Source organism: Carassius auratus, chromosome 32 (genome assembly GCF_003368295.1).
Source record: "Carassius auratus strain Wakin chromosome 32, ASM336829v1, whole genome shotgun sequence".
NCBI lineage: Eukaryota > Metazoa > Chordata > Actinopteri > Cypriniformes > Cyprinidae > Carassius > Carassius auratus.
Window position 1 is genome coordinate 19,034,155 of NC_039274.1, and position 27,908 is coordinate 19,062,062.

Below are 27,908 nucleotides of genomic sequence, written 5' to 3' on the forward strand. Positions count from 1 at the left end.
GAGAAAATGGTGATTGCCGTCTACAAGGAAGTGAAACTTTGCATGCATTCTTGATTACACACACACACACACACACACACACACACACACACAAATATAATATAAAGATGAAGATTCTTAATAGTTGACAATTGTCCCCTCACTTCTTGTTGCATTTGTGTTGGAACAAAAAATACAAGGAAAACATTGTTTATTTATTTTTTAATTTTACTGTTATTTGAGACCTTTCGGTGAGCATCATTTATTCTGCTCTAAAAGTCAATACAAATATCAAAATAGCTGTTACAAGGCTTTGCTATTGCTTAACAAACACCGCACACGTTCTCACTAGATGTGTGTCACTGGCAGAGAAACATCTGCAGTGATCCTCAAAATGTTTCTCACATCCTCCAGACGCAATGACAGAACAGCTCAGTTTGTGATGATGTGAACGTGGACAGACTGGTGAGCTCTTAATGTCACACACATGAGCGTATGACGGTGAAGTGATGTCTGAGATGGAGGTAAGAATTTACTCATCATCATCATCATCATCATCATCATGGTTGTAGTCAGTTTCTCCATCAGTGTTGATTCTTCCAGACATCACGTGTTCGATCCATGTGTCAAGCTCGTCAGCGGTCGGCATGTCCTCTTCATCATCCATCTCCATCCACACACTGTCAGCCTGAGAATCACACACACAAGACCAAGCCCAGACAGATAAGAAGACAGATTTTACAGATTCATAGGAATTAGCTACCAAACTGCCAAAATACTGTAGTTACGAATTGCCATGAAATTATGTTGGACAAACACACTTAGAAAAATCAGAGACATCAACAATCTCCATCCAGCAGAAAATACATGCTTATGAAGTAGATGATGATGCTAGAGAGGCAGATTTTAAAATAAGGCAAAATTACTTCACTCAAGACTTGACTTGGACTTGAATTGAATTTGACTTGACAATTACTATATAACAACTGTAATTCTAAATTATCTCTTAAATCAATATTTTATTTTATTTATTTTTTTTTTTCTGGCAAAAATGCACATATGCATGAATTCCAGAGGAAGCAAAAACATCATGAGTCTCCAAACAACACACAGCGGTGAATGAATCCAGAGTTTTGAACGAATAGGTTCAGAGATTCATTGTCCCATTCTTGATCACATTCAATTACTTCGTTCCTGAATGAATCACCATTTTGAACAAATCAGCTGGATGAATGAATTAATGACTCACTCATTATGACATTGATTTGCCAACAAGTTTTTAACCATAATGGGAAAGTTATTTTGTTTTAACTGTTCACTAAAAGGGGACACAAACATAATAGCAAAAATGCCACTGGAACCTTTATTTCCAAAACTGTAGACTGTGAGTTGCACTTGTATGATCATTGGCATTAGAGACAAATGATATGCTCACATCCTCAACATCCACCACGCCGATCTGAGGAGACGAGAGGTCGATGCCGAAGGTCTTCTCCCAGTACGGCACCATCTGAGGGGACACAGAGGTCAAAGGTCAAACCTCGCTTCACATAGTCTAAGTGTTGTCTGGTACAGTATGTCATTGTGAGATGTTGCATTTGTAAATGAGCATCCACTTATCATTCTTAACAATAAAGAGTTGACAAAAAAGTGGAAATAGTCCATATAAGCAAAAAGCTATTTGAAAGTTTATTACAGCAACATATTTTTAATATGAATTATTTATTAATTTTTTAAAATTTATTTTAAGAAATGATGCTACTCAAAAAAATCAATTAAGATAAATATCTTTTCCGGTTGTCATAATCCAATTTTCTTGGATGTTTTCAGGGCTGATACTCCGTACATACTCATTCAACTCATTCAGTAGTCAGTTATCTCCTGTAGATGACAGCAGAGTCAAACAGACATGATCCTAATGTTGAAGCACTTGCTGAGCATACATTGTGTTGTGTATGTCATTCAATTAATTTGAGAAATTGTGAAAATATATATCCACTGTATAAATGGTAGCATAGATGAAAAATGGCATTCAAAATCTAGCTCTGTTCAGATTCTACAGGAAGAAAAGAAGGCATCTTATTTAAGGAAACACTGTTAGAGGTTCATCATTCAAAATCATGTTCTTGGAGTAATCAAAGCTGGGTTTCATGGATACAGTATTACCGTGGTTTGTCATACCAGTGGGAAGTCATCGGGATCGATCCAGATGATGCTTAAGTCTGGGTCTTCTGTGTTTTCTGCAGCCACTTCCTTCAGGATCTCCAGGAACTCATAACCGTCTGATAAAAGTCAACATTCAGTCACTTGGGAGTCACGGGAAAAATCGCTACATGAAACCCCTCAGAGACTCTCAAACTGAGATCAGTGTTTACCAGGGTCAGACTCCTCAGCGAAGGCCACGATGTGCTGTCTGTTAATATCATCTTCCTGAAACAGACACCAATCACAGAGCTAGTAACAGTCATCACAATTACACAGATGTTACTCAAATTGTGAAACTCATTATTAAATAAATTAATTGCACACAGACTGAAGTAATCTACGTCTTTGGTTTTTTAATTGTGAAGATTGTGGCTCACATTGAACAAAAACCTCGCTATCTCAACAAATTAGAATACTTCATAAAACCAATAATAATAATAATAATAATAATAATAGAGTTAATTAAAGTGAATTGTTGGCCTTCTGGAATGTACTGTATAACTTTGGACTGGTACTCGGTGTGTCTCCACCGCAGGAAACAGGAACTAAATAAAGTTCTGGGTAAACTATCGCCACTCAGAAAGTCCCTGCTGGCGAGGTAGTACTTTTTCATAGTTCCAGAACTTTCGGGGGCGGGGCTTGGGTGTTAAACGTGCTGATTGGTTGAGTTCATGCAGCTTTGATTTTGACCAACATTTTTTCAGACTTTCAAAATATTACTGTTATTGTGTCATGAAAAGTCATTTTAAAAGTATTTCCGGTGAGAATGTAGTTGTTTAAAACTCTTTGGTCTGTATTCAATTCATCTATATGTTAAAATTAAAATAAAAAGTGGCAATTGATATAATATTTTGTTTCATTGTAATGACTGAACACATACACATTTCCCTGAACCAAGTACATTTCTGAAGCTATTATTATGTTTAAATACAAATAATGAGGCAGTGGTATTTGATATCCTATTTTGTTTTATTGTAAATATACAGTGAGGAAAATTGCCATAGCCAAGGCGAGCTGACTGAAGTTAGCAAGAACGCTGTTGTTTGCAAAATTACCGGATGTGCGTCATCGCAGACATCACACTCCCGAGTCGAATGCACAGGGTCAGAACTACCGAGGATGCAAGTCCAAAATCAGCGTACTTTGTATTGAGAAACATGCGCAGATCTACATCAACATACTATTTGCCTAATCTGCCCGGTACTTTACACCACAGTGGAAACGCAGAAAGCAACAGGTCTGTGGGAAAAATTTTCCTGTTACAGCTGTTCCGGGTAATTTCAGTGGAAACAGAGAATTGTTTCTCATTTTCCTCTTGACAATAACCCATAGATTCTCTCAACACCATGGTCATTTAACCAACTTTTGGTGCTTTTGGGTAGGTGCCAAATCCTGCTGGACAATGAAATGGTCCATGGAGAATGGGTGACATTGCACCCAAAATCATCAAAGACTGTGGAAACTTAACACTGGACTTCAAGCAACTTTCTGTTGAGTGGAACAGTCAGCTTATTGGCAATAAATGTTTGTGATTTAAGCTCCTTGTGAAGGGTGTCAATAGCCCCTTTCACACTACAAGTCGGATATTTCCGGAACATTGCCGGGTCGCCTTCTGTGTGAAAGCAACCACGTCCCAGTATTGATTATTGAATTGAATCCGGGTCGGGGACCTAGTAACATTGCGGTGTTCGACCCGGGACGAGCGCTGTGTGAACAAAAGCCAGATCTCATTCCGTGTCGAAGTGATGACGCGCGTTATCGTGCGACTCTTTTACCGGCTGTTTTGATGGAAGATCAACGTTCGCAACAAAACATATGTGCAAACTGTAATGAAGCAGAGATCAGTTAGTTCCTCACTTTCCGCGCTGACGCTGAGATCGTTTGCTTGCTTCAGTGAAAGTATAACATGCCTAGCGTTGTCAACTCGTACATTACACGTCACGCGCTGGTGTCACGTGTCGTTACGGGATCTACACGGGTTGTGTGTGAAAGCACGCACATATACCGGGTCATCACTGGCAGTGTGAAAGTGCAAAATCTAGTGACCAGGGAACAATTGCAGGAACACTTTACCCCTGTATTTGCCGGAATGGCAGTGTGAAAGGGGCTAATGTTTGTTAGACCATTTTGTTGTTGACACAAGATTACCCTTTTGACAACACTACTTAATAATGGTGAGAAAATACACATCGTTTTGTAAAATACTACTACTACTACTACTAATAATAATAATAATTTAATAAAAAAAATGCCCTTAATGTTATGTATATATGCCAGTATAAGTATAATGCCAGTATAAGGTCAAACCTGGCTGAGAATGATTCATGATGCACAAGAGATTGACTTTGGCTTACCCAGATCTCATACATGCTGTGAGGCTCCAGTTTTCTCAGAGTCGATCTGAAATAAGTGAAAACAAAGATGCAGATTTAACTCAAGCATCCTCCTGAGAGGACTGGTGAGGAAACGTTGTGATTCGATATGGTATTCTCTCTCTCTCTGTGTGTGCACATGTCCTGCGAGTCTGTGAGGAGCATTTGAGCGCGGAGCATGTGGAGTTACTGAGTGAGTTTCTACTTTTTCCTTTCATTGCTAAATTTTTTTTTTTTTTATTCCTAATATTGTTGTAAGTTAGAAGAGAAGATTTTTGTCAGCTTAGCTGATAAAGATAGGCTTCAATTCTGATATTTTTTTTCTAATTTGTCGGCATGCCAGCAGATGAGTCCATTTCCACTGATAAAGTTTTGGTTGCTATTGGTCGAGAAATAGGTGCAGAAAACATACTGTCAGCTTCAAGAATGAATAAAGCAATAGTAGTATTTCTGAAGTGAATCAAAATGTTTAGTCAGTTGGTGCAGTTTGGTTTGAATTTTCAAGACATGTTTGTTCCAGTCTTACTTTTGTCTAATCTTTCAAAAAGTGATGATATCAAACGTACCTGCATTTATTTTTGATAAAGCGCATGAGTCTATTTTAGCTAGTTGGCTGGGCCGATTAAAATGATTCCTCTGGGACTAAATACCCCAGAGTTAAAGCATGTCATGTCTTTCATCCATCAGGTTCTGATGATATCAAGTCCCAAATTTGAAACCCTATCTTGTCTGTTAAATTGACAGTGTTTGGTAGGGACTATACAATCTTTATCAGTACTGAGACCATGAAATGCTTTGTTTGCGGAAAGCAGGCTGTCCAGCGGTTAAAGAGACTCAACGCTCAAGAAATGGTTTAGAATCTAAACCAGTGCAAGATTTAAATGTTGTGGAAAATAATGATTTAGTTAAACGGACTACAGAATGTGTTGCAGCTGATGTGAATGTGGAAATGTCCATGTCTACTGAAATTGGAGAACAGCTGCTTCAGGGTGATAGTATTGAGATTACAGATGTGACAGTTCCTGACGCTAGACAGAGTGGAACGAATGATCCTGTAAAGACCGTTGAGGGGAGAACAAGACTGGCCTAAATTGAGTGATGTCTTGGATGAGGTGCAGGCATCAAGCAGTAATATGTTTCAAAATGATTGCTGATCTGTGGGTTGAAAAGCCAACATCTCAGGTTGTTGACAGTGATTTGGATACTGAGTGTTCAGATTTAATAACTGATGAATTGGATGAATTAAGTTTCCAGGAAATATGATTATGGAGTTATGTGTCTGTTTTCTCCCGAGCGTCTTATCAGTATGTGTGCTGTCTGCGCTGATCGTCATGTACAAACACGTCATTAAAATGAAGTGTAACTCCGTGAATACTCAACGAAGAGACATGAGAGAGATATCTATAGAAAGCTTGACATGTCTACTTTAAAACTAAACAAGTGCAGCCGAAAACAGATATTCTGTAATCCATATGAAAACAAGGCGATGTCTGTTTTTCACTTCTCCCTTCATTATATCTAATGTGACCACGCCCCCGCGCTGAACGCGCTATTCAGATTCAAACTGAAGCGCACGGCTTGAATACACCTACACAGAAGAAAAAGCAGTGAGACTGTTCAAGTTTTTTATTTTACTGTTTGCTTCTTGGTGAGAGGAATAAGACATAATTCACCCCAAAGAGATGCTAGCGCATTGTTTACCGTGAAGTTGTGTGCGGAACAACCAATCAAACCTGACTATGTCAATTGACCAATCAGAACACAGTATGCTACCGAAAGGTGGGGTTTAAGGAAACTGAATCTTTTGAACAGCTTCGCGCGAACCGTTTGGGGATCTCTGAGAATTGAGGTAATTTTAAAATGATATTTTGACAAAATGACAATGTTTTTTAACCTTGGATGGATTTAAACCTGTTGTACAGGACTAATAAACAGTGATATGAAGCTTAGAAATTTCATCTTACTGGCTCTTTAAATGATTACATGTACATCTTCCACAGTTGTCTAAAGAAGAAAAAATGGAATTGGAGTGATTCTTGACTTTTTCTGAGTTTTCAAGTGCTGTGCAAGGGCTGAAAAGTGGCAAATCTTCGGGTGTGGATGGCCTCTCTGCTGCGTTTTTTAAAAACTTTTGGGATGTGATTGGATATGATCTGTATGATGTTTTTTGGAGTCCTTTAACTAAGGTGTTGACATTAATCCCCAAGAAAGGAGATCTTGGACTCTTGAAGAATTGGCGTCCTGTGTCAATGATGTGTACTGTTTTTAAAATACTGTCACAAGCTATAACTAATAGGTTGAAGAAATGTATGAGAACCATATTTCATGAAGATCAGTAAGACTGTATCCCTAAATGGACAATTTTCGACAACTTATTTTGTTAAGAGACATTATTGCAGTTGCAAAAAAAAACCATCAAATTGATACTGGACTCTTATCTTTAGATCAAGAAAAAGCTTTTGACAGAGTGGATCACTTTTATTTACTAAAGACCCTGAAGGCCTTTGGCTTTGGACCGCATTAAACTGCTTTATAGCGAAACATCCAGTATGCTTAAGATTAATGGTTGTTTAACTAGAAATTTTGCAGTAACAAGAGGAATACGACAAGGATACCCCCTTTCTGGACTGTTATATTCAGTTTCCATTGAGCCTTTGTTGTCATATTTGACGAAACGACTGTATGGGTTTTGTATTCCTGTTTTACCAAAACTCCCACCTGTAAAACTCACAGCTTATGCCGATGATATCCCTGTCTTTATGAGGAACATATTGATGATATGGCTGCTTTGACTTCTAGTTTGAAAACTTTTCAAAAAGCCACATCTGTTAGAAGTAATTGGGATAAGTGTACAACCCTCAGTGGTGTCAAAAGTACTGGCATTCATTACTCAAGTAGAAGTATAGATACTAGGGTTTAAAAAGACTTTTGTAGAAGTTGAAGTATCAACTCAAGCTTTTTACTCAAGTAAAAGTGTAAAAGTACTGGTTTAAAAAACTACTTAAAGTATAAAAGTAAAAGTAATGTAAGGGGGAAAAAATGCCATTAAGAACAAAAGCTTAGGCCGCACCACAGGGGCCTATTGTACACTACCCCACCACCTCAAAAAACATTTTTCTAAAGGCCATAGGCCATAATGACTATAATGTTGTATTAAAATGTTCATGTTGAAAAATTTGGGATGCACTAGGCCTCCTGTTTCAGCCGCATATATGAAAATACAAAAATGGTGTGCACATCCCAAACATCCAATTAGGACGCAGGTGCAAGACAACTAAATGATATAGACAAATAAAGAAGTGAAGTCTGAACACTGAAAACTACTGCTCCAGAGGAATTTAATTAAGCAACGTTTCGACCTTCAGGTCTTCCTCAGCCGCATATATGCCCATTTAAAATGAACGCACTTTAGTACAATGCAAATACATTAAAGGACTAGAGATATGATGAATGCCATTAAGTATTGTTATGGTGCAAAAAGTCAAACTTCAGAGGCTTGTCATCAATAACTTTTAATGGAATGTAAATGTACATCCAAGCTTAGCTGCAGGACTCTGTGAGGGGAATGGACAAGAACAGTGGTGCAGGCTTAGTAACAATTACACTTGTATGGTGGTCTATTTACAGTAAACATTATAGTGCTGTCAAAATGAATGATTGATCCAAGTGATTAATCAAAAACTAAAACTGAAAAAGAAATCATAATCCTGATACTTTCTTGATTGACAGCTTCTTGTATTTGGTACATACGTCTGCTATGTCCAGTGTTCGGGGGGGAACGAGTTACAAAGTTGGTATAGCCTACTTATCACAACATTATCAATCGCATCGTCAATCGAAAACGCTAATTTATTAAAACGTCTCACTACCAAACTACCTACAGTAGCTTAATTTGTGGAGGACGAAGAAAAAGCACTCATTTGGTAAATGAGCCAGTGAGAAATAATAACTTTTAAATAGGGTCCAGTGCCTTTTCAATACTTTTAAAACGGTACCGACTCCTAAACGGTGCCTGAACCAATACTTTAAAAAAAAGAACCACAAAAAAACTATGGATAACTTTAAAGAACATTACAAATATTTAAAATAAATCCATAGCTTGTTGTGCAAGTTGTGCTTCCCTTAATCTAAGGCTAATAAATGTATTTCACAATCTGGGTCATTATTTAATACAAAAGCACACATAATGTTTCTACTGTATTTCTGTCACTCACTCTGATATTTAGTTAAGATGAGTGCTGTCTGTCACTGTCTTAAATCAGTTCTGTGAATGACTGTATGCTCATTCTTTATAAAGTAGCTACAATCTCGTTTTTAAAATACAGTACTGTGCAAAAGTCTTATGGAAAAATTAGTATTTTCTCCCCAAAAAGGGTTTTAAACCAGTTATTTATATCTTTTGCTGCAGTGTGTCAGTAGGAAATATCAGTTTTTCCATTAATTTTAATAACAATCTAGTGCGATTTTGAATGCACAAGCAGTCTGACAACAGCAAAATGAATGTTTTGAAATGTAAACTGATATTTTATACTGACAAACTACAACAAAATATATAAATAACTGTCCGAACACCATTCTTTTAAGTGAAAGTACTAACGTGTCTAAGACTTTTGCACAGTAGTGTATGTATAAAGTACGTATGATTAAATTAAGTATATTTAAATAAGTGTAATAAAGTATACGTTCGTTCATATGTGTTAAGGGCTAGATTTTCGCAGGAGAAAACGCCTGTGGTGTGATGAGCGAAAACTTTACAGATGAGAAACCGACTGCTATCTCGTGACCTTTTGTAAACTGTATTTATGACAAAGAACTGCACAGATATGGATATTCTAACAATCTATCGATAAACACACACCTTGTGTCCTCTGTTTGTTTAAGTGCGCATGCGCTGCTCCGTTCGCGGTCTGCGCCTCCGCGGATTGAAGAGCGCGCTGAAAGACGGGAGGAGACCGGTCTGACGCTGGTTTCATGTGAAATTTAAGCGGACTGACTCTGAGGCGATCGGATACCGGTTCCATACCCAACCCTACTTTAAAAAAATATATTTTGATAAACGAACCCACAACTGTCTATGTCCTGGCTGGAGTGTGATGTGACTTGTGTCATGTGCAGGTGCGATGGATCACGTACAGACCAATAGGGTGTCGGAATGGTATATGTTTATACTTCTCATCCAACCACAATCAAATTCACTCCATCCGGATGGCGCGATTTATCTGAATAGGTTTTTTTTTTTTTTTTTTTGAATGATGACAAGCCGGAATGAAAACAAGCCGAAATGAAATAGCAGTAACGAAGCTATTTTTAAAATGTAAGGAGTAGAAAGTACAGATACTTGCGTGAAAATGTAAGGAGTAGAAGTAAAAAGTCATCTGAAAAATAATTACTCAAGTAAAGTATAGATACCCCAAATTTCTACTTAAGTACAGTAACGAAGTATTTGTACTTCGTTACTTGACACCTCTGACAACCCTTTTGAATTTGGATCCTCCCCAACTTCCACAACAACGTGAGTCGATTAAAGATGGTTTTTAAGTTCTTGGGGTGTATTTAGGTTCTGATACTTATATGAAAATTAATCGGGAAGGGTTAGTTGACAAGATTGTAGGGAAACTACAGAAGTGGAGATGGATCCTCCCAAAATTATAATTTAGAGGGAGATGTTTAATCATTAATAAGTTGGCAGCCTCAATGTTGTGGCACAGATTTACAGTGTTAAATCCCCCTGAAGAGTTATTGATTGTTATTCAAAAATCCTTCGTTAATTTCTTTTGAGGTGGTTATCATTGGCTTCCTCTTGGAGTTTTATATTTCCCAGTTATAGAAGGAGGTCAAGGACTTATATCGTGAAAACTCATGAAAACCCCAAATTCCTATCTCAAAAAATTAGCATATTTCATCTGACCAATAAAAGTTCACCTGTCGTGCTCCTCGATGAAGCTGACGATGTCGTCCTCCGTGCAGGGTTTTCCAGGGATGGTGACGGGTTTGATCATGAAGGGCTCATAAAAATTCACTTCATTCATATTCAGGTTTAATTTATTAGCGATCTGGAAACATTCAGACATAAGCAAGACCAGACACAATGAATACAGAGATCATTAAAGGCTTCTAGTCATTTCAAATCACACACTAAATCTATGTTTTTTAAACCTAATCACATATTTTATGTGTATAGAGTTAGTCTTGTGTGCACTCTGACACATAGCTTAAAACACTGATTCAAGATAAGAGCTTATCACAGCTATTCCTTTTCTACTTATAAAATGTTTAATCACATCCAAATTAACAATTTTAGATCATATTGTATACTTTATGTGTGTGTACTGTGTGTTTATTTTTTTATTTTTTTATTATTATGTATATATAAATAGCCAAATATACATGTGTATATTTAAGAAGAAAAAAAAAATCTTGTTTAAGATAAATTCCTTTGTTTGAATTGTTGGACAAAAAATAATATACTATAATATATAATATAATCTAATATAATCTAATATAATCTAATATAATCTAATATAATATATATATATATATATATATATATATATATATATATATATATATATATATATATATATATATATATATATATATATATATTATATTATATTATATTAGATTATATTAGATTATATTATATTATATTATATATTATAGTATATTATTTTTTGTCCAACAATGTATATAGTGTGGTCAACCGATTAATCATGATTAATCACATCCATTCATCAGTCATGATCAAAGTTTTAGTTTGCATAATATTTGCGTGTGTTCGCTGTATATTCCTTACATGTATATATAAATACATACACAAACAGTATATATTTTGAGAATATGTACATCTATATTTATATTTATCTATTTATATTTATATTATATATATATATATATATATATATATATATATATATATATATATATATATATATATTCAATATATACAATTATATACATGCATGTGTGTGCATTTATACGTATAATGTACACAGTACACATACATTTATTATGTTAACAAAAAACTTATTTTAGATGCAGTTAATAACGATTAATCGTTTGACAACATTCCAAAAGTAATAAGTGGTAGTTAAATTACATAGATTTTTGCTTGCTTTAAAAGGCTTTTTTTTTTTTTTTTTTTTTTCATGATTCAAGTATTACATGTCTCTTTGTGAATGAATGAATAAATGAATCTACCTTTGGCTCAAATGTGGTAAAGAACTTGATGAAGGGATGAAACTCTTCAGCTGCATCATCGTACTCAATGAAGTCTGAGAAATCACATTATTGGCATGATGGAAGCTGCTTGAAGCAAGTATACGAGTGATCAGAATTAATTAAAGGAGTTCAGGTGTAACGGCATACTAACATGAAGATTTGGGGCTCTTGAAGTAGCCCATGAGTTTGATGTCGTCCTGGATGTGATGGAAGCCTTTGAGCTCTCGGTCATTACTGATGATCTCCACAGGCTCCTCGATCACCTGACAGAAGAAGAAGTGCTCAGTCAGTAATCAATGACCTTTAGATGATGATGATCACTCACGTCATAGAGGAACTCCAGCAGCGTGTCGGCCGCCAGCTCTCCGTCGTACTCGATGATCTCCTCATCTGCAAAGATGTAGATGCTGTCCACCTCCAGCAGACCTGACAAAAACACACCATTCAGAGTGGATCAGAAGATTGAAGACAGATACTATATCAACACTTGCACAACACAATTAACCCAAGAAAGATTTTCCTGGAACAACAAATTTGGAATCCCAACTCTACTCTTAACATCAGAAGACAATGTTTTATTGATAAGAATGTTGTTTTATTAACACAAAATACTGATCAAGAACACTTTTGCATGAGTAAGGTACTCATGCAAATGACACCAAATCAATAAATCACTCAACAATCATGTTGAACAAATGTTAAAAAGGTCACATTAAGTAACACAAGTTAATGCATTGTCTAGCACTGAGTAAGATTTGTTGAAGCATTTATTCATATTTGTGAACGTTAGTTAATACAAATACAGCTGTTCATAGCTCGTCTAGTTTAAGGTCCATTAAATACTATTAACAAATGCAACTATTGATTAAATAGTGTATTAGTAAATGTTGTAAGTAATTTTGGCCTTTTTAGAGCTGGTGACTGCATGATTTTATTATATTGAAAAGAGCAGCATGAACGTTCTACTAAATATCTATTTTAATTTATTTATTTATTGTTGTTTCATGGAAGAAAGAAAAGCAAACAGGTTTGGAACAACTGAATAAATGATTGAATAAATGATGATGAATCAGTGAACTGTTGTAAGCATGAGGCTAATAGATTATAAGTGGACACACTGTTCATTATAATAATAACCAAAATATAATTGGTCTATATTTTACAAGAAAATACTATTTCAGTTGTTATGCTTTCACAGTTTCACATTTAATTAAACATGCTACTTCTTGTTTGTTTATAAATATTTATGATTTACCAAATGTTTAAAATTATTTCAGAGTAAATCCGACACCAAATGTTTTTCAGTTTATAGGCGATGAAGTAACACAAGACAGTGAAAGGAAATACAATGTGAGAAAAAAATGAGTTTTATCTTATACAAAGCATTCAATGTCATTTGCTCTTCGCCAGCAGTGTATACTTCAACAGACTGATGGCTATAGAAAATGAAGGTAAGAGTTGTATTACATGCAGAGAACAGAAGATAATGGATCTCAGATGCATTCATATTACCCAGCTTCTTAGCAACAGCTCGGTCTTTCTTTGAGTCCACCAGGCCGAATCCAATGTCCTCGTCTTCAAGATCATCGAGCACCTGCGCAGCAAGCTGCAGGAATGAGAAAGAGTTTATTGTACTGTATGAAGCCTAAATCAGAGTCTGTCAGAGCTAAACAAACAGCGCATCAATGCAGAGCCTTCAGTCCTTTATTAACTGTGTTGGACCATTCAGTAAAACAGCCATAATGCAGCCATAAAACACACGACCCAATGAGGCAAAGATGCTTCTCTCTCACACTATTTAGCCAAACGAGACATGAGGCAATCGAAGCAAACGGCAGAAGTGCCGCCTCTGCACCTTCTAAATCTGTGTGAAATAGGAGCTGAAGATAGACGAGAGATCTGACTAATGCAGGCTCTGATCGGGCTCGTCAAAGTCTGAACATATGGACACAGGTGCTAATGTATGATTATACTGCCGCTTGGGTCAACCGCATGCATAAACATACAGACACACCAATGCACAAGGACATCAACAACATATGCATGTGACCAATCTACACATGCCTTCGTATAGTTTCACACCTCATATACACACGTGTATGAAATGACAGCATACAGTATGCAAACATCATAGCAACATTCAACACATTAAATACACGAAGACCATCATACATAGCTATTTACCTTAACGTTTCAATTGCATTAAAACGTCCTTCCTTTAGATACTCAGATTCCACTTTACCAAAACATGTCACCCCTTATAGACCTGCTTTATAACTTTGGGGAACCATCACATATCACAGCTTCTCACGCCCTCACTTGTACATAAGTGAACAGTTCACCCCAAAATGAACACTGTTTGTTTGTTTAAAACCCGTATCACATTTGTGTGTAATACATGCTCTTTTCTATATAATTGTCACAAATCATGCTTCTGTGACTCTCTCTCCGATCGCCACTGGAGGGATCCCTCTCTTTAGGACTAACATTCATTGACTTCATTTCCTATGATTCCTGTGCCTGGGACTGATTACTGATCACTTAGCTTCCCTATTTAAACTGCTTACGGACTCTTAAACATGGCTAAATCTTGTATTGTGTATGACCCTGGACTGTTTGATATGGTGTGATGCTCTGCTGCCTGTCCTTGTACTGTTGCATTCTCCTCACTATTCCCTGTCTGCCGCCTGCCTCGACCCTCGCTCTGTTACAGTTTGCTCTTCTGGATTGTCTCTGTTGTTAGTGACGCCAGTGATCGATCACTTCCTGTTTTAACTTTATCTGCACGCCTCTGACCCTTCATTACAATGATAGACTGACCCTTGTGAAAAAGAAGTGTGCTCAGTTGTATTTTATGTTTGCTTTTTAGTGCACGTCTAATTTTTTTATATATATTTTAAACAACTGTACTTGCAGATAAAATAAAATCGGTTAAAATAAAAGGTGATTTAAAAAGAGACTTTAATGACTGAACACTTAAAGGGTTAGTTCACCAAAAAATTAAAATTATGTAATTAATAACTCATCCTCATGTTTTTCCAACCCGTAAGACCTCTGTTCATCTTCGGGACACAGTTTAAGATATTTTAGATTTAGTCCGAGAGCTCTCAGTCATTTGATGTAACCGGATCTTCTTGAACCAGTTCACCAAATCGAACTGAATCGTTTTAAATGGTTCGCGTCCCCAATACGCATTAATCCACAAATGACTTAAGATGTTAACTTTTTTAATGTGGCTGACACTCCCTCTGAGCTCAAACAAACCAATATCCCGGAGTAATTCATTTACTCAAACAGTCCATTGACTGAACTGCTGTTAAGATGAAAACCGAGCAGAATCAGTTCAGAATCAATCACCAAAAGAATCAGTTCAGACGCCCTGTGTGTCGGTCTGCTTCACGCTGATTCACACATGCGCAGTATCATCAGCTCCTCGGTTCACGAATCGGACGCGTCCGACAGAAACGGTTTTTGACTCGAGAACGATTTGGTGAAATGGTTCTAAAAGGGTTACATCGAGTGATTCATTCGCGAACCGGATATGACAAACTGCTTTGTTTTGAACTCTCTCTCACCCAGACACGGAAGAGAAGACAATGTTGAATTAAGTCGTAGTTACCAAAATGTATTTTCGATGCTTCAACGAATTCCAACGGACCCTCTGATGTCACATGGACTACTTTGATAATGTGTTTCTTCTCTTTCTGGACATGGACAGTAGACCGTACACACAGTTTCAATGGAGGGACTGAGAGCTCTCGGACTAAATCTAAAATATCTTAAACTGTGATCTGAAGATGAACGGAGGTCTTACGGGTTGGAAAAACATGAGGATGAGTTATTAATTACATAATTTTCATTTTTCGGTGAACTAACCCTTTAATACACTTAAGTACACTTATAAAAGTGAACTTTGAAGAAGTGGACTTTAATAGTCAAATAAAAAGTTTTATTTTAAAATACATTTTAAATCATTGTTTCACGTCTTTTGCCACGTTTTAAAGAAGTACACTTATTTTGATATGTTGACTACACATTTGACTGTGTTGACACCATACTAGAGCATGTGTAAAGTACTTGATTATAATTATATATTTAATATTACATTAACATATACAGTTAATATATTTTAAATGCACAAAATTATAACTTCATTACTAATATGTTTAAATACATGACATACATGTTTCAAGTGAAACTGCATTAAGGTCTACTCAACTGAAAGTACATTAAAGTCACATTTCACTGCTCATGAAGTAAAGCTCTGCTCCTTTTCAGGGTGAGCGTCACATTTAAGAACAGGCCACTAAGTGGACAGATGTGTCAATGGCAGTGGCTGGTCACTCATTGTCTCGGCCTCACAGGAATTGCTATCCTGTAGAAATTCTCACCGGCCACATCCAACACGTCTGAAGAAGCATCATTCATTCTCTCTAGGGTCTTACAGACCGCTCACATGTCATGAAAGGGCTTTAGGGTTGACAGCGAGCAGCCCTAGTGAGGGGTAAGGATGCTGTTCAGATGGTTTGGATGAAGATTTAGTGATAAGCCAGACTTGAGAAACAGAAGAAGAGAGAGAGAACAGCACAAAACACAAGTCATTCAGAAGAGGCTCTGAACATACCTTGTACGTCAGGGAGGCGGGGCTTGTGAGCAACTGCAGAGAAACGTCAGGATTTTGTTGTTGTTGTTGTTGTTTTAAGCATAAAGAATGAAATAGTATTTGGTACCACTTTAGAATAGGGAACACTTATTCACTATTAACTATGGCTTTTCCATTAAAAAAAAAAAAAAAAAAACTCCTAATTTGCTGCTTGTTAATAGTTAGTAAGGTAGTTGTTCACTGTAGATATTGGGTAAGATGACGGATGTAATAAGGCATTAATATGTGCTTAATTACTATTAATTCCAGTAATATCCATGCTTAAAGCAACTAGTTAAAAGACACTCAAATAAATTTTTACCATATTTTCTTGTATAAATGCATTCAATTCACCTTTTATTTACATTTTACAGTGTAACTCGCCATCAACTTTTATTTATTTATTTATTTTGTTTCACATTTCACAGAAATCATGATCATACAGTGACAAATTATAATTTAATAAATTAATATTTTGTGCAGATCCTTGCACAGCACTATGTAATGAGCTCAAAACACTCTTAGCATAGTGAATGATCTGTAAGCGAATACATATAGATTATATAAGCGGTATGTTTGGCTTTTCTGACATAATCTCGCTCAGAAGAACAGCATTGCACCTGTGAGTCCTGTCAAATATGAGACTTGTAAAAGCAAGATAAAATGACATGGTGCTTCAGCACAGTCACGATGGAGTCACAGAAGACTACCAGTCATATTTAAGAATGGTGGTACATTATGTTTAATGTTTAACCTCTTAGCATCACTCAACGGAAGATTAATTTCCAAATCAAAATACGTGCAACAACCAGCGTAACAAAACGCTGCCAGATTCACGTTCATCTGTTTGGATAAAACTGAAAAAGATACAATGATCCCAAATGGAGAAAAATCCAAATCTAAAGGTAAATTAATTGGTAAAACCATTCAACATTTTTGTTAGATCCTTATAACTAACTTGTTTTTTAGTAAATGAAGGTTGTTGTGTACTTGTATCAGCAGATTGTTCGTTGCTTGTGAGAAGGTGACAGCTGAAATGACTCAGCTATGAATCATATCTGACAGCATGTGTTCAGACAGAGACAGACGCTTAGAAACGGAGAGAAAAAGGCTATTTCTCGATTTACTGATTTAACACCAAAAATGTATTTTGACATAACCATGGATGTTTTCCGTGAAAGGACTGAAAAGTCCAGTTAAAATTACTGTGTTTTAGATGAGAAACTGAATTGCCCTGAAGGACTCATTTCCCATACAACATGCTTTATTCCTCTTATTCGTAATGTTTTCATGATTTCCAGTGAAATCCTTCCATTCAGATTTGAACTGCACTTCTGCATCCTGTTTGTGTCCTCAATTGAAATTCAGTTCAATTTCAAGAACTGAATTGTATTAAAAAAAGCTCTCACTTGAAACTGATACATTCAGTGTTGGTTCGCTTAGCATTCACACTCTCATTGTTCACACCGGATCTAAAGATGCAAACAGAAAACACAGTATTGGACAGCTTTTACGGCAGAGCAAGCAAACCAGAGTTGAGTTTAATCGAACCGAAGAGAACGTGCTGAGTGTAAACCTGTCATTAATTGTCTGCCGAGAGCTAAAGTGAGCAGCTGCTGTCTGTCACTTCTTCTGTTGCGAGGCATGTCCAGTCCCTGAGGAGGAGTCTGATGAGCCAGTGCATGCTGTGTTGGATTGTGCTGGTGCTTCAGTGAGGGACATCACCTCACCTCTGACTCACTAAACGACAGCGTCTGTTTCTGTGCCCTCCACACACACTACACTCATCCAGAGAGAGGACAGTGTGTGCATCTTCTGAGGCTCTGAGCTCGCTGTTGAACGGCCGTAAGAATGAGTGATGATACACGTCAAAGACAGACACAAAAAAAGAATAATGCTTTTAATCTGATGGACGCAACATTTAAGTGAGTGTTGGCTGTTTGAAGACGCTTGGGAAATATGAAACGGCTATGAGCAAGACACAGTACAATCATATAAAGGCACCAAGACAATATCTAATGAAACTCGAACCGTCAGAACTCAATCATCTTCATGTTCATATTCTCCTCTGCCAATCACCAATGCACATGTTAACATTATTACCACATTATCACACCAGGTGGTCCTATTGCCCTTAATGAAATTTTACCATGAATTTACTGTAGTACAAGAGTAATAACCATGGGTCCCTTCCAAAGCGGTCGCTGAGAGGAATCATGGTTACATGCAGAAACTGAGACATTTTCTGGCATATTAATTACCATAACCACAGTTTTACTACAGTGGTAAATCAGAGTTTACTAACTAACTAACTAGCTAACTAGCTAAATAGAGAAATACATGAATAAATAAAATATTTCATAATGAATATAACAATAAAAAATACAATAATAGAGACAAAAATGGGAATATATAAATAAATAATATAAAATAATGTATTTGTTAAAATGAAATTAGATTATACATCAAAATGAACGTGAGAGACGTAAAAGATTAGTGCAGTGCAATTGGTCAAAAATAATAAAATATTTTTGACTATTTGCATCACAGGTATGGATATTTTTTTTTTACTTGTGATATTGGATTTTTTAATAATTCAGAGATTACATCTTACAATTAATAGCTCACAATTGTTTGTTTCCTTTAGTTTGAGATATTTTTCAAATGAGAATCATGAGCATGTGATATATCTTTATTCCATTGAATCTGATTTTGCAATTGCCTAAATACACTGTGCATCAAGAAACTCTGTTACAGATCAAGCATTCACATGTGTGTGCGGTCAGCTGACATGTCAATTCTTCACCGTAAGCTGCACTGACTTTTAAAGGGTTAGTTCACCCAAATTACTCACCCTTAACACATCCTAGATGTATATTACTATCTTCTTTCAAAAGAATCCAGTTGGAGTTATATTATACATTTTCTTTGTTCTTCCAAGCTGTTTGATGCCAGTCAGCGAGTGTCACAGTGCATTGGTCCAAAATAAGTTAAGCATGAAGCGCCCATCCATGAAAAAAAGGTGATCAAAGTCCTCCTGTAGTGACTCAATGCATTTTGTAAGAAAAATATCTGTATTCAAAATGTAATAATCACTTTAATCTAGCTTGCACCAACAGTTGTAAACGTAAACAGCTGCGGATGTATGAGGTCAGCGTTGAGCTGGCGAGTCTTGAGAAAACCAACATTTGTTTACAGGATCAAAAGAAGCAAAGTTTCCTTACTTTAATAAAGGAAACCCAGTCTCCTTTTGGCTCTTTATCAAAATCTGCCAACGTTCTCCTTTTTTACAATTCCTCATTTTGTACTTCTAATTAGTGATCGTTGTTTTGTTTTGATCTCTCCGCTGCGTTTCCACCTGTGTCTCTTCTGAGCGGCGCATGCACAAGATTAAAGTGATTATTGCATTTTAAATGTGGTTATTTAATTTTTTACAAAAACGCATCGATTCGCTACAGCAGGACTTTGTTCACCCCCCAGAGCTGTGTGAGATAATATTTGTTTTTTAATTTTTTTTTTTTTTAAACTTATTTAAGAAGAAAGTCACATACACATAGGATGACTTGAGCGTGAGTAATTTATGTGTGAACTAACCCTTTGATAGCATCTGTGGATGGCAGTGGATGTCAGATTTTCATCAATGGTTGCGAGCTGCACGTGCTCTTATGAGTGTGATTCAGCTGTAATATGAACTCTCCACTGCAATGATGAGAAAGATAATGAAGCATGTGAAGCTGAATGCTCATTCAGAAAGCCTCGATGGAGTCGAGATGCATCCAGTTTGTCTGGTTTATAGCTGTGTGACTGTGAACAGGAAATACATTAGCGGGAGAGAGCACGAGGTTAAGAGAAAATCTATGACATAACTGACACGGGAATTATGTAATTGTCCTGACTGCAGCTAATTTCTTTAAAAATATGGTCTTAAAGATACAGCATCGTATACTGTGCTCTTGTTTTATTAAACATATTTGTATTCTGCCAGTCATTTCAAAACTGGGATTCAATGGTTTTTCCATATATTCATTTACCTTTATTATTTAAATTTATTTAATTTCTTGCATTAAACATTTTAAATTTAATTCATCATGACTGAATATGATGAAAAATTCAAAAGTAATTTCAGAGCCCTTCATAAACACTGAGATGATGGCCTACTGTATATTGAATATCATTAAAATCTGCACAATGTTAAGACAATATTGCTTCTCTACCCATGAATGTGCCAAAACCACATCAGATGAGGAATGAAACAGCCATGAGTCTCTATGAGATATAACAGCAAAAAGCTCGGTTTGTGTCTGGGAAATGGCCTGTGGGGTGAGCCTGTGTTTCCGCATTAATAACTCATATGTGCCGTGAAGCACACAAAGATCATTATGTAAGACTCCACCGGGCGGCCATGAAAAATTCACACTGCTAGTCTATATATGTGAAGCACAGGAGAACAACACGACGGGTTCAGACCATGAATGATGGATGATTTTTGAAGTTCAGGGATAAAGTATTCAACCTAGGATTTACCCGGACTTCTGCATAAGTCTGGTCAGATCTAGACCAACTGCATCACTACAACAGATGAACACAGTCCGTTAAAACAAATAACAAGCAAGCCATGATGCTTTCTTATGTCTTTATTGGCCAGCAGTCTTGCTGATTGATGACCGTTTGTAATGTGAGTCCAGCTCTAGCGGTCACTGAAATGACTGTGGTTTGGCTGAACTTCTCTGCATTAACTCAGTGATACAAACCAGTCACTGATTACTCTGCTCTGCTAACGTTGTTTTCTTACACGAATAAGAGATACAGCATGAATGCATCCCACCGTTATACACAGAGCAGGTTAATAATTAATAATCACACACTTTTGAACAGTCCTGAAGATTTTATAATGAAGTTTATGGGTTTTGTCTGTTTTGTGTTGTGTTGTTACTCCATGATATTCATCAGAGTGTTGTGTGCTGTGCTGAATATTTCAAACACTCTCAATGTGCCGCACCATTTTGTTGATTATGTAACGAGCAACAAGTTTTGTTATTGGCAGACTCAAATAAAGTCTGACTAAGATGATAAATAATGCATTTGTGAAACAGAACACAGTGTTGTTCTGGGCTTCATATAAAAAGAAACCATAACACACACACACACACACAGTTTGACTTGAAATGAAATGAACAGTGTATTTTGCAGCGAGCTTATTAGCAGCACTGTCAATGGCCAGATCCACTGGATAACACACGTTCAGCTTGAACTCAAACAAAGTGAGTGAGGACACGAAGAAAGAATCTGAAACTTTCAAAGACAGAACGGGCAACAGAAGGACAGAGCGGCTGAACATGAGAACATTGGTCATACACGCTAAAATTAGTTTTAATGAGGAATGAAAGGAAAAGGGATAGTCATAATGAGTTAAAGGAATTAATAGAGTAAAATGTAGCCAATTAACAACCACCAGATAATGAATGTGATAATTAACACACCAGATGGGAACAATGAACTCAAGAAAACAGGCAAAAACTAGGTCACAACAGAAACTCAAAACACACAGACGAGTCGATCTATTATTACAGTACGTGTACGAGTCCATAGACTCTATTATCAATTTTTCACTTCAAACTATGATCACTTTTATATCAGGGGACATTTCTAATTCATTTAATACAGAAATCTACCAGATATCCCACTTTTATCTTGCAATAAACGGCATGTTCTTTACTTGAATTAGCTGTTTTCACGATGTCTGATTTGGTAAATGTGAGGTTTTGCTCTTCAGATTAGCGCTAAAAATGTGTTTATCCAAAAGAATAAATTATGAGAAAATGTAAGAAATGGATTAAATCAACCATTTTGTGTATGTCCATAATCAGTGTCAGCTGTGTTACTCCCTATAAAACCCCCTATAAATCAGTAATGGTTTGTTCCAAAAGTCACATGTCCAACATTGCAATGATGGAGGGAAATTTGAAGTTTTACTGTATTGGGGGGGATCCGAAAACCAGTCAGTATCTGGTATGACTACCATTTGCCTCACGCAGTGCAACTCATCTTCACACAGAGTTGATCATAATATAACCCCACTTCCAATGTGCCAGATGTCATCGAATGTGAGCATTTGCCCACTCAGGTTGGTTACGACGACGAACTGCCATCAGGTCGAGACCCCGATGAGGGCGACGAGCATGCAATTTGCTATCAGATTGTTGCAGCATCTGTCCGGGTGGCTGTCTCAGACGATCTTGGAGGTGAAGATGCTGGATGTGGAGGTCCTGGGCTGCTGTGGTCACACGTGGTCTGTAGTTTGATGTACAGCCAAATTTTCTGAAATGCCTTTGGCGACGGCTTATGATAGAGAAATGAACATTCAGTTCACGGACAACAGCTTTGTTTCACATTCCTGCAGTCAGGATGCCAACTACATGCTCCCTCAAAACTTGAGACATCTGTGGTATTGTGCTGTGTGATAAACTGCACAATTTAGAGTGGCCTTTTATTGTAGCCAGCCTAAGTCACACCTGTGCAATAATCATGCTGTCTAAACAGCATCTTGATATGCCACACCTGTGAGGTGGACGGATTATCTCGGCAAAGGAGAAGTGCTCACAAACACAGATTTAGACAGATTTGTGAACAATATTTGAGAGAAATAAGCCTTTTGTGTTCATAGAAAAAGTCTTATATCTTTGAGTTTAGCTCATGAAAAATGTGGGGAAAAACTAAAATGTTGCCTTTATAATTTTGTTCAGTGTAAATTCCTAATGATATTTAAGTTCTGCTGAATATACTAACAAGCATTTATGACAAACTGAAGTATACTTTAATGCAATTTCTTTTGAAACTGGCATTTAAATGAATTTTAAAAGTGCTTAAGTTTGTTAAGAAACACAATCAGTTGTGTTCTCTCTCGCTCTGCTCACTGCTTATTTCATGAGATAAAGAATGTGTAATGTAATGTAAGGCTGTAATGTCATGGAAATTAATGTGAATGATTGCATTTTGAATGCTTTACTGTGACTGATTTAGCTTACTAGTTTTCGCCATTCTGTCCGGGCAGAGTGAAGAGGAGAGACTTGTGTCCAAAAAAATCATTTCACTTTGCATTTCTGCAGAATAAAATATCCTGAGACCTCCTTCATCAGCACTGTCTTCATCGAGTGAGAACACAACCAGATTAAACCTGCTACACATACAGTAAATACTTTTAAGATTTGAAGTACACTGCAAGTGTTTTTTCAGTACATTTAAAGGGCACCTCATTTTCACAAGGGAAAACATGTTGAAAGATCGGTTCATAGGTTTCTGGAGCCACAACACTGTGAGGTAGGCATTTTAATAAAGTTGCATAACCACGGGACAGTTACTCAGGGTCAAAACCTTGTCGTTTTTCTTTTAAGTGCATCTGGAAAGTCAGATGAGGAAAGCTCTCGCCATCACTTTCACATCTTTTGGCATCTCTTAACGTGGCAGTCATAAGAAACATCCAGAAATCACGACACTGATGCCTCTTCAGTGATGGAGCATTGACAGGGAGTTTCCGTGAGGACTCAGATGGCATTCTGGGAACCATGACAGAGCTGTGATCGCTTAAGAGAGTAAACACGCAGCGTTTTCAGATCAGGAATAACACACAATGAAGCTGTCTCACTGTAAGCTACAAGCAGGGCCGTAGCTGGGGTTTGCAGGGCCCGGTGCATGTTGTACAGGGGGCCCTGTTTGAAATTATATGTTCATTATATTTGTTTATTTGTGCTATTTGCACAATGTTTAATTAATGTAAAATAGCACTGCATAGTCTTCAGTGTAGGAAGTCGTGGCCTAACGGTTAAAGTGTTGGACTTGCAATCCAAGGGTTGTGAGTTTGAGTCTTGGGCTGGCAGGAATTGTAGGTGGGGGGAGCGAATGTACAGCACTCTCAAAAATTATATCTGGTGTCTGAATAATTGTTGGTTTGACTGTGTGTAACGGAGGCCAGCGAGTAGTGCTGTGAAGGTAAACCTCACTCCCCAATCTCAAGAGACGCACCAGTGACAGACACTAGTGGCTGTAGTCATTTAGCCTCCTTGTTAGTGCGTCCGCCTCCCATGCTGGAGACTCAGGTTTGAGACACGCTCAGAACAAGAACGAGGTGTGGTGGCGAGGACCTGGGAGAGAGGGGTTACATTGGTGCCATGACCCGGATGGGAGTGAGTTTTAGGGGGGTGAGTGTAACGGAGGCCAGCGAGTAGTGCTTTGTAGGTAAACCTTACTCCCCAATCTCAAGAGACGCACTATCGACAGACACAAAATTAGGCACTTTAAGAGACAATGAATGGATCCATTATAATCACATACATTCGATTTCTATCTCCACTGTTTACTTTACCTTTACTTAAGACATAACCAACAGTTTTTTTCGAACGTCCTTTCCAAGATGGGTATTTTGACATATTTTGTATGTATTTGTCGGTACAAGAGCAAAAAGAGGCAAATTCTGTGTTCAAGCGTTTTGAGCCACTTCTTTCTGCGTGCGCCCTGAAGAACACTGTCGGTGCTGAATTGTATGGTGCCCGTAAGATGACTTGTTCAGTTTACTTAGTTTTGTTATGGCCACGGCATAACTCATGGGAACGTGATACTATGTCGTGGCCACTAGATGTCATGTTAAGGGAATGACACGTTTTTTCTCATGGCCATGAGTTTAATGCGTAAACAAACCTGCATGACCATAGCAACCTGGGATTATCAGAGATGGATTCATTCATATTTTATTTTGAATTATGAAATTATTTTGTTATTTATAATTACAAATTTTAAATTTTATTATTAAATTATTATATTAACCATATGCTTTGGCTACCAGGCTGTATTGCATGCGATCGTCAGCATTCAAATGAAGTTTATCATAAATTTTTTACATAAAGTAATAAAATATAGAAACTTTTTTAATCCATCCTACAGTCTTGTAAGTCCATTAACTGATAGTCTTTCCCCCATAATATGTGTACATTATTATTATTATTACTACTATTTTTATTACTATAATTATTATTATTATTATTAGCCTATTAATATGATAGGTAAAAAGTCGCTTTGGATAAAAGTATCTGCTAAATGCATAAATTTAATATTGGATATATTTTTCATTTGTTTACATATCTCAAAAAAAATAAAAAAAAATAAACAAGTAACCTTAAGGGGAACGTAGAATTAGGCTCTTTCACATCCTTCTCTGTGATTTGTATTTGTCCGTTCAGGTGCAGGACAGGAGGAACTTCAAGGAGAACTTCGCAAAGGAGAGGACATGGCTCTCTGCGTGTGCATCGAACACAGCGGGCGAGTAACCAGCTACTCAGTTGAGCTTTTCTGCATTTTGTGTTTAAATGCTCTTTTGAATGTTTAAACTGGCAAGTGGCATGGCTTAAAAACACGTGAAAATTATAAGCTTTTGTGACGACATGTAGCACTGGCCTCTGGTCATCTTTTTAGGCTGTCCTCAGCCAGACGGTTGAGATCACCGGGGGCTCCCCATCAGCCGTGGGCCCCTATAATCGTCACCACCTTTCACCCCACTAGTGACAGCCCTGGCAACAAGTTACACATTTAACTGGATGAGGGGGGATAAGAGGCTGTGAAATGAGTGCTGTAAGGCAGTCACTTTATATATCTCCTTCACAATGGGTAGGGACAGGTTTAAGGGAAGAACCAAGGCCAAAAATTGGAGTTCATTTCTCAAATAATGCTCTTAATTTAAATGTAGGCCTTAGTCTGACACCGTATTTGATTTGTTGCAAACTTAAATGATGTTGTGATTGATGGAAGTACAGTCCATTAAAAATATTATACAGTTATGATTTAAATTACAGCCAATGAAGCATTAACAAATTTTCAAGTATCAAAAACTGGGTTGTGAATATTTAGATTTGTGACCGAGGATCAACGATTTTCATATACATTGCATTGTCGTTATGAAATATGGTATCAACTTAAACTAAAGTATTTAATGATGATTATTCTAAAGGAATCAGCATATTCAGGTCCATGTTGTTATGTTATATGATTTAGCATGCATTCACCACATCTCTGTGTACTTTTTATCCAGAAACAACAACAACAAAAACAACAAAAACTAACTTAAGTTCGGCTTGATATTACCACTGAGGAAAACTAGCACAGCAGTTGCTAGCATTTAGAATTTCTGTCAAGAATGTCTGTAACAAAGTAGCAAATGCTGCATATTGATATTACCTTCTTGAAGTTTTGTAAGTTTTGTAACTTTAACTATTGCTAAATTGATTCATTTTATGTTAATGTAATGTTGAAACCTATGGGTTTGCTTTACTTTCTTGAGATATATTATATCAGAGGGTTAATCTAGATATATTAACATATTTTATTATATTAACAGCCCTAGTTTCTGGTAATATAATTTTTGAAAAAGTTTGACCTCAAAATTTCCAAAAATGCAAAATGTAATTTGTCAAAGCCAGTATTAGAGCGTCACAGATACTGATAGTGCAAGAGGGATGGGAGACCATGGGAATTACAATGACTGAAAAATGCTGATGCACGTGAAATAAATGACAGAAAGTGAGTCAGAAAACCACTCAAGCCTTAATAGATTCTTTTTTTTTTTTTTTCACTGTGTGCACAACAGTTCCTGGTTACTCATAGACAGACTAACAGCAGCTCAGCTGAGCATCAACCATCAACACAGAGACGATTCAAAATAATGTTTTTTACTGGACTCAATGGTTCCTTTAACATCCATAGACCCTTTCTATTGCACAAAGGACTATTTATAATGGAAAAAGGATCAGTAGATTATTAAAATGTTCTTAACACTAAAACATGAATCACTGAAAAGTTATTTGGGAACCAAAAATGGTTCTTCTATGGAATCACAATAACCTTTACTGTATTTTCAAGAGTGCACACAATACCTGGGAAGAAACTAACCCATATGACAACTAACATGTTAGGATAATAATATTTAATAAAACCACAAATGGCAGAGCTTTGCCATCATTTCAAGACTGCTCCAAAACCCTACCTCAACCCCATTCCCGCAGACATCCGATGGTCCACTAAAGGTCATTTGGACCTTTCCTCTCATCATTTCCCACGCACCTCCAAAGCAAGTCCCTCCACTTCAAACTGCTCTCTGGACATGCTGTCCTCGCCAACAGGCTTGTGGTAGTAGATGACCATGGCATCATATCTCTTCATCACAGACTTGTAGTTATTGATGGTCAGTTGATGGACACGGTCCTTCCCATCATATTCGGGGAACTCCAGGCCCTTCTCGCTCCAGCACAGATAACCAAAAGTTAACAGAACCCCCAAAAGCACCCAACCCCACTTCATGTCACTGTTAAGCTTCACTTGAAAAGGTTTACAATTTGTTTTGTTTTTACTTTGTTCCTAGCTAAAGCCAAAATATTAGGAACAAGATACAATTTGTGTGCGCACCATCCAGAGAAGAGCAGGACTCGCTCGCTACGCTCCTCTTTAAA

The 27,908-nt window shown here is 37.0% G+C and overlaps 1 protein-coding gene across 2 annotated transcripts; it reads right to left on the reverse strand.

Annotated features, from left to right (window-relative positions):
* Nucleotides 1–186: 186 nt before the first annotated feature.
* Nucleotides 187–27,904, reverse strand: LOC113051750 (calsequestrin-1-like). Of its 2 annotated transcripts, XM_026215795.1 has the most exons (12): nt 27,523–27,904; nt 16,402–16,434; nt 13,290–13,383; nt 12,103–12,203; nt 11,929–12,040; nt 11,757–11,830; nt 10,479–10,609; nt 4,539–4,584; nt 2,355–2,409; nt 2,161–2,261; nt 1,415–1,489; nt 187–667 (listed from the first exon to the last, which is right to left on the reverse strand). In XM_026215795.1, the coding sequence occupies exons 1-12, from the start codon at nt 27,757–27,759 to the stop codon at nt 512–514; spliced, it is 1,215 nt and encodes a 404-aa protein (XP_026071580.1). In that variant the 5' UTR covers nt 27,760–27,904; the 3' UTR covers nt 187–511. The 2 variants fall into 2 exon arrangements, with proteins under 2 accessions (XP_026071580.1, XP_026071581.1); XM_026215796.1 differs by lacking the exon at nt 16,402–16,434 and having other exon boundaries at nt 27,523–27,759.
* Nucleotides 27,905–27,908: the final 4 nt, after the last annotated feature.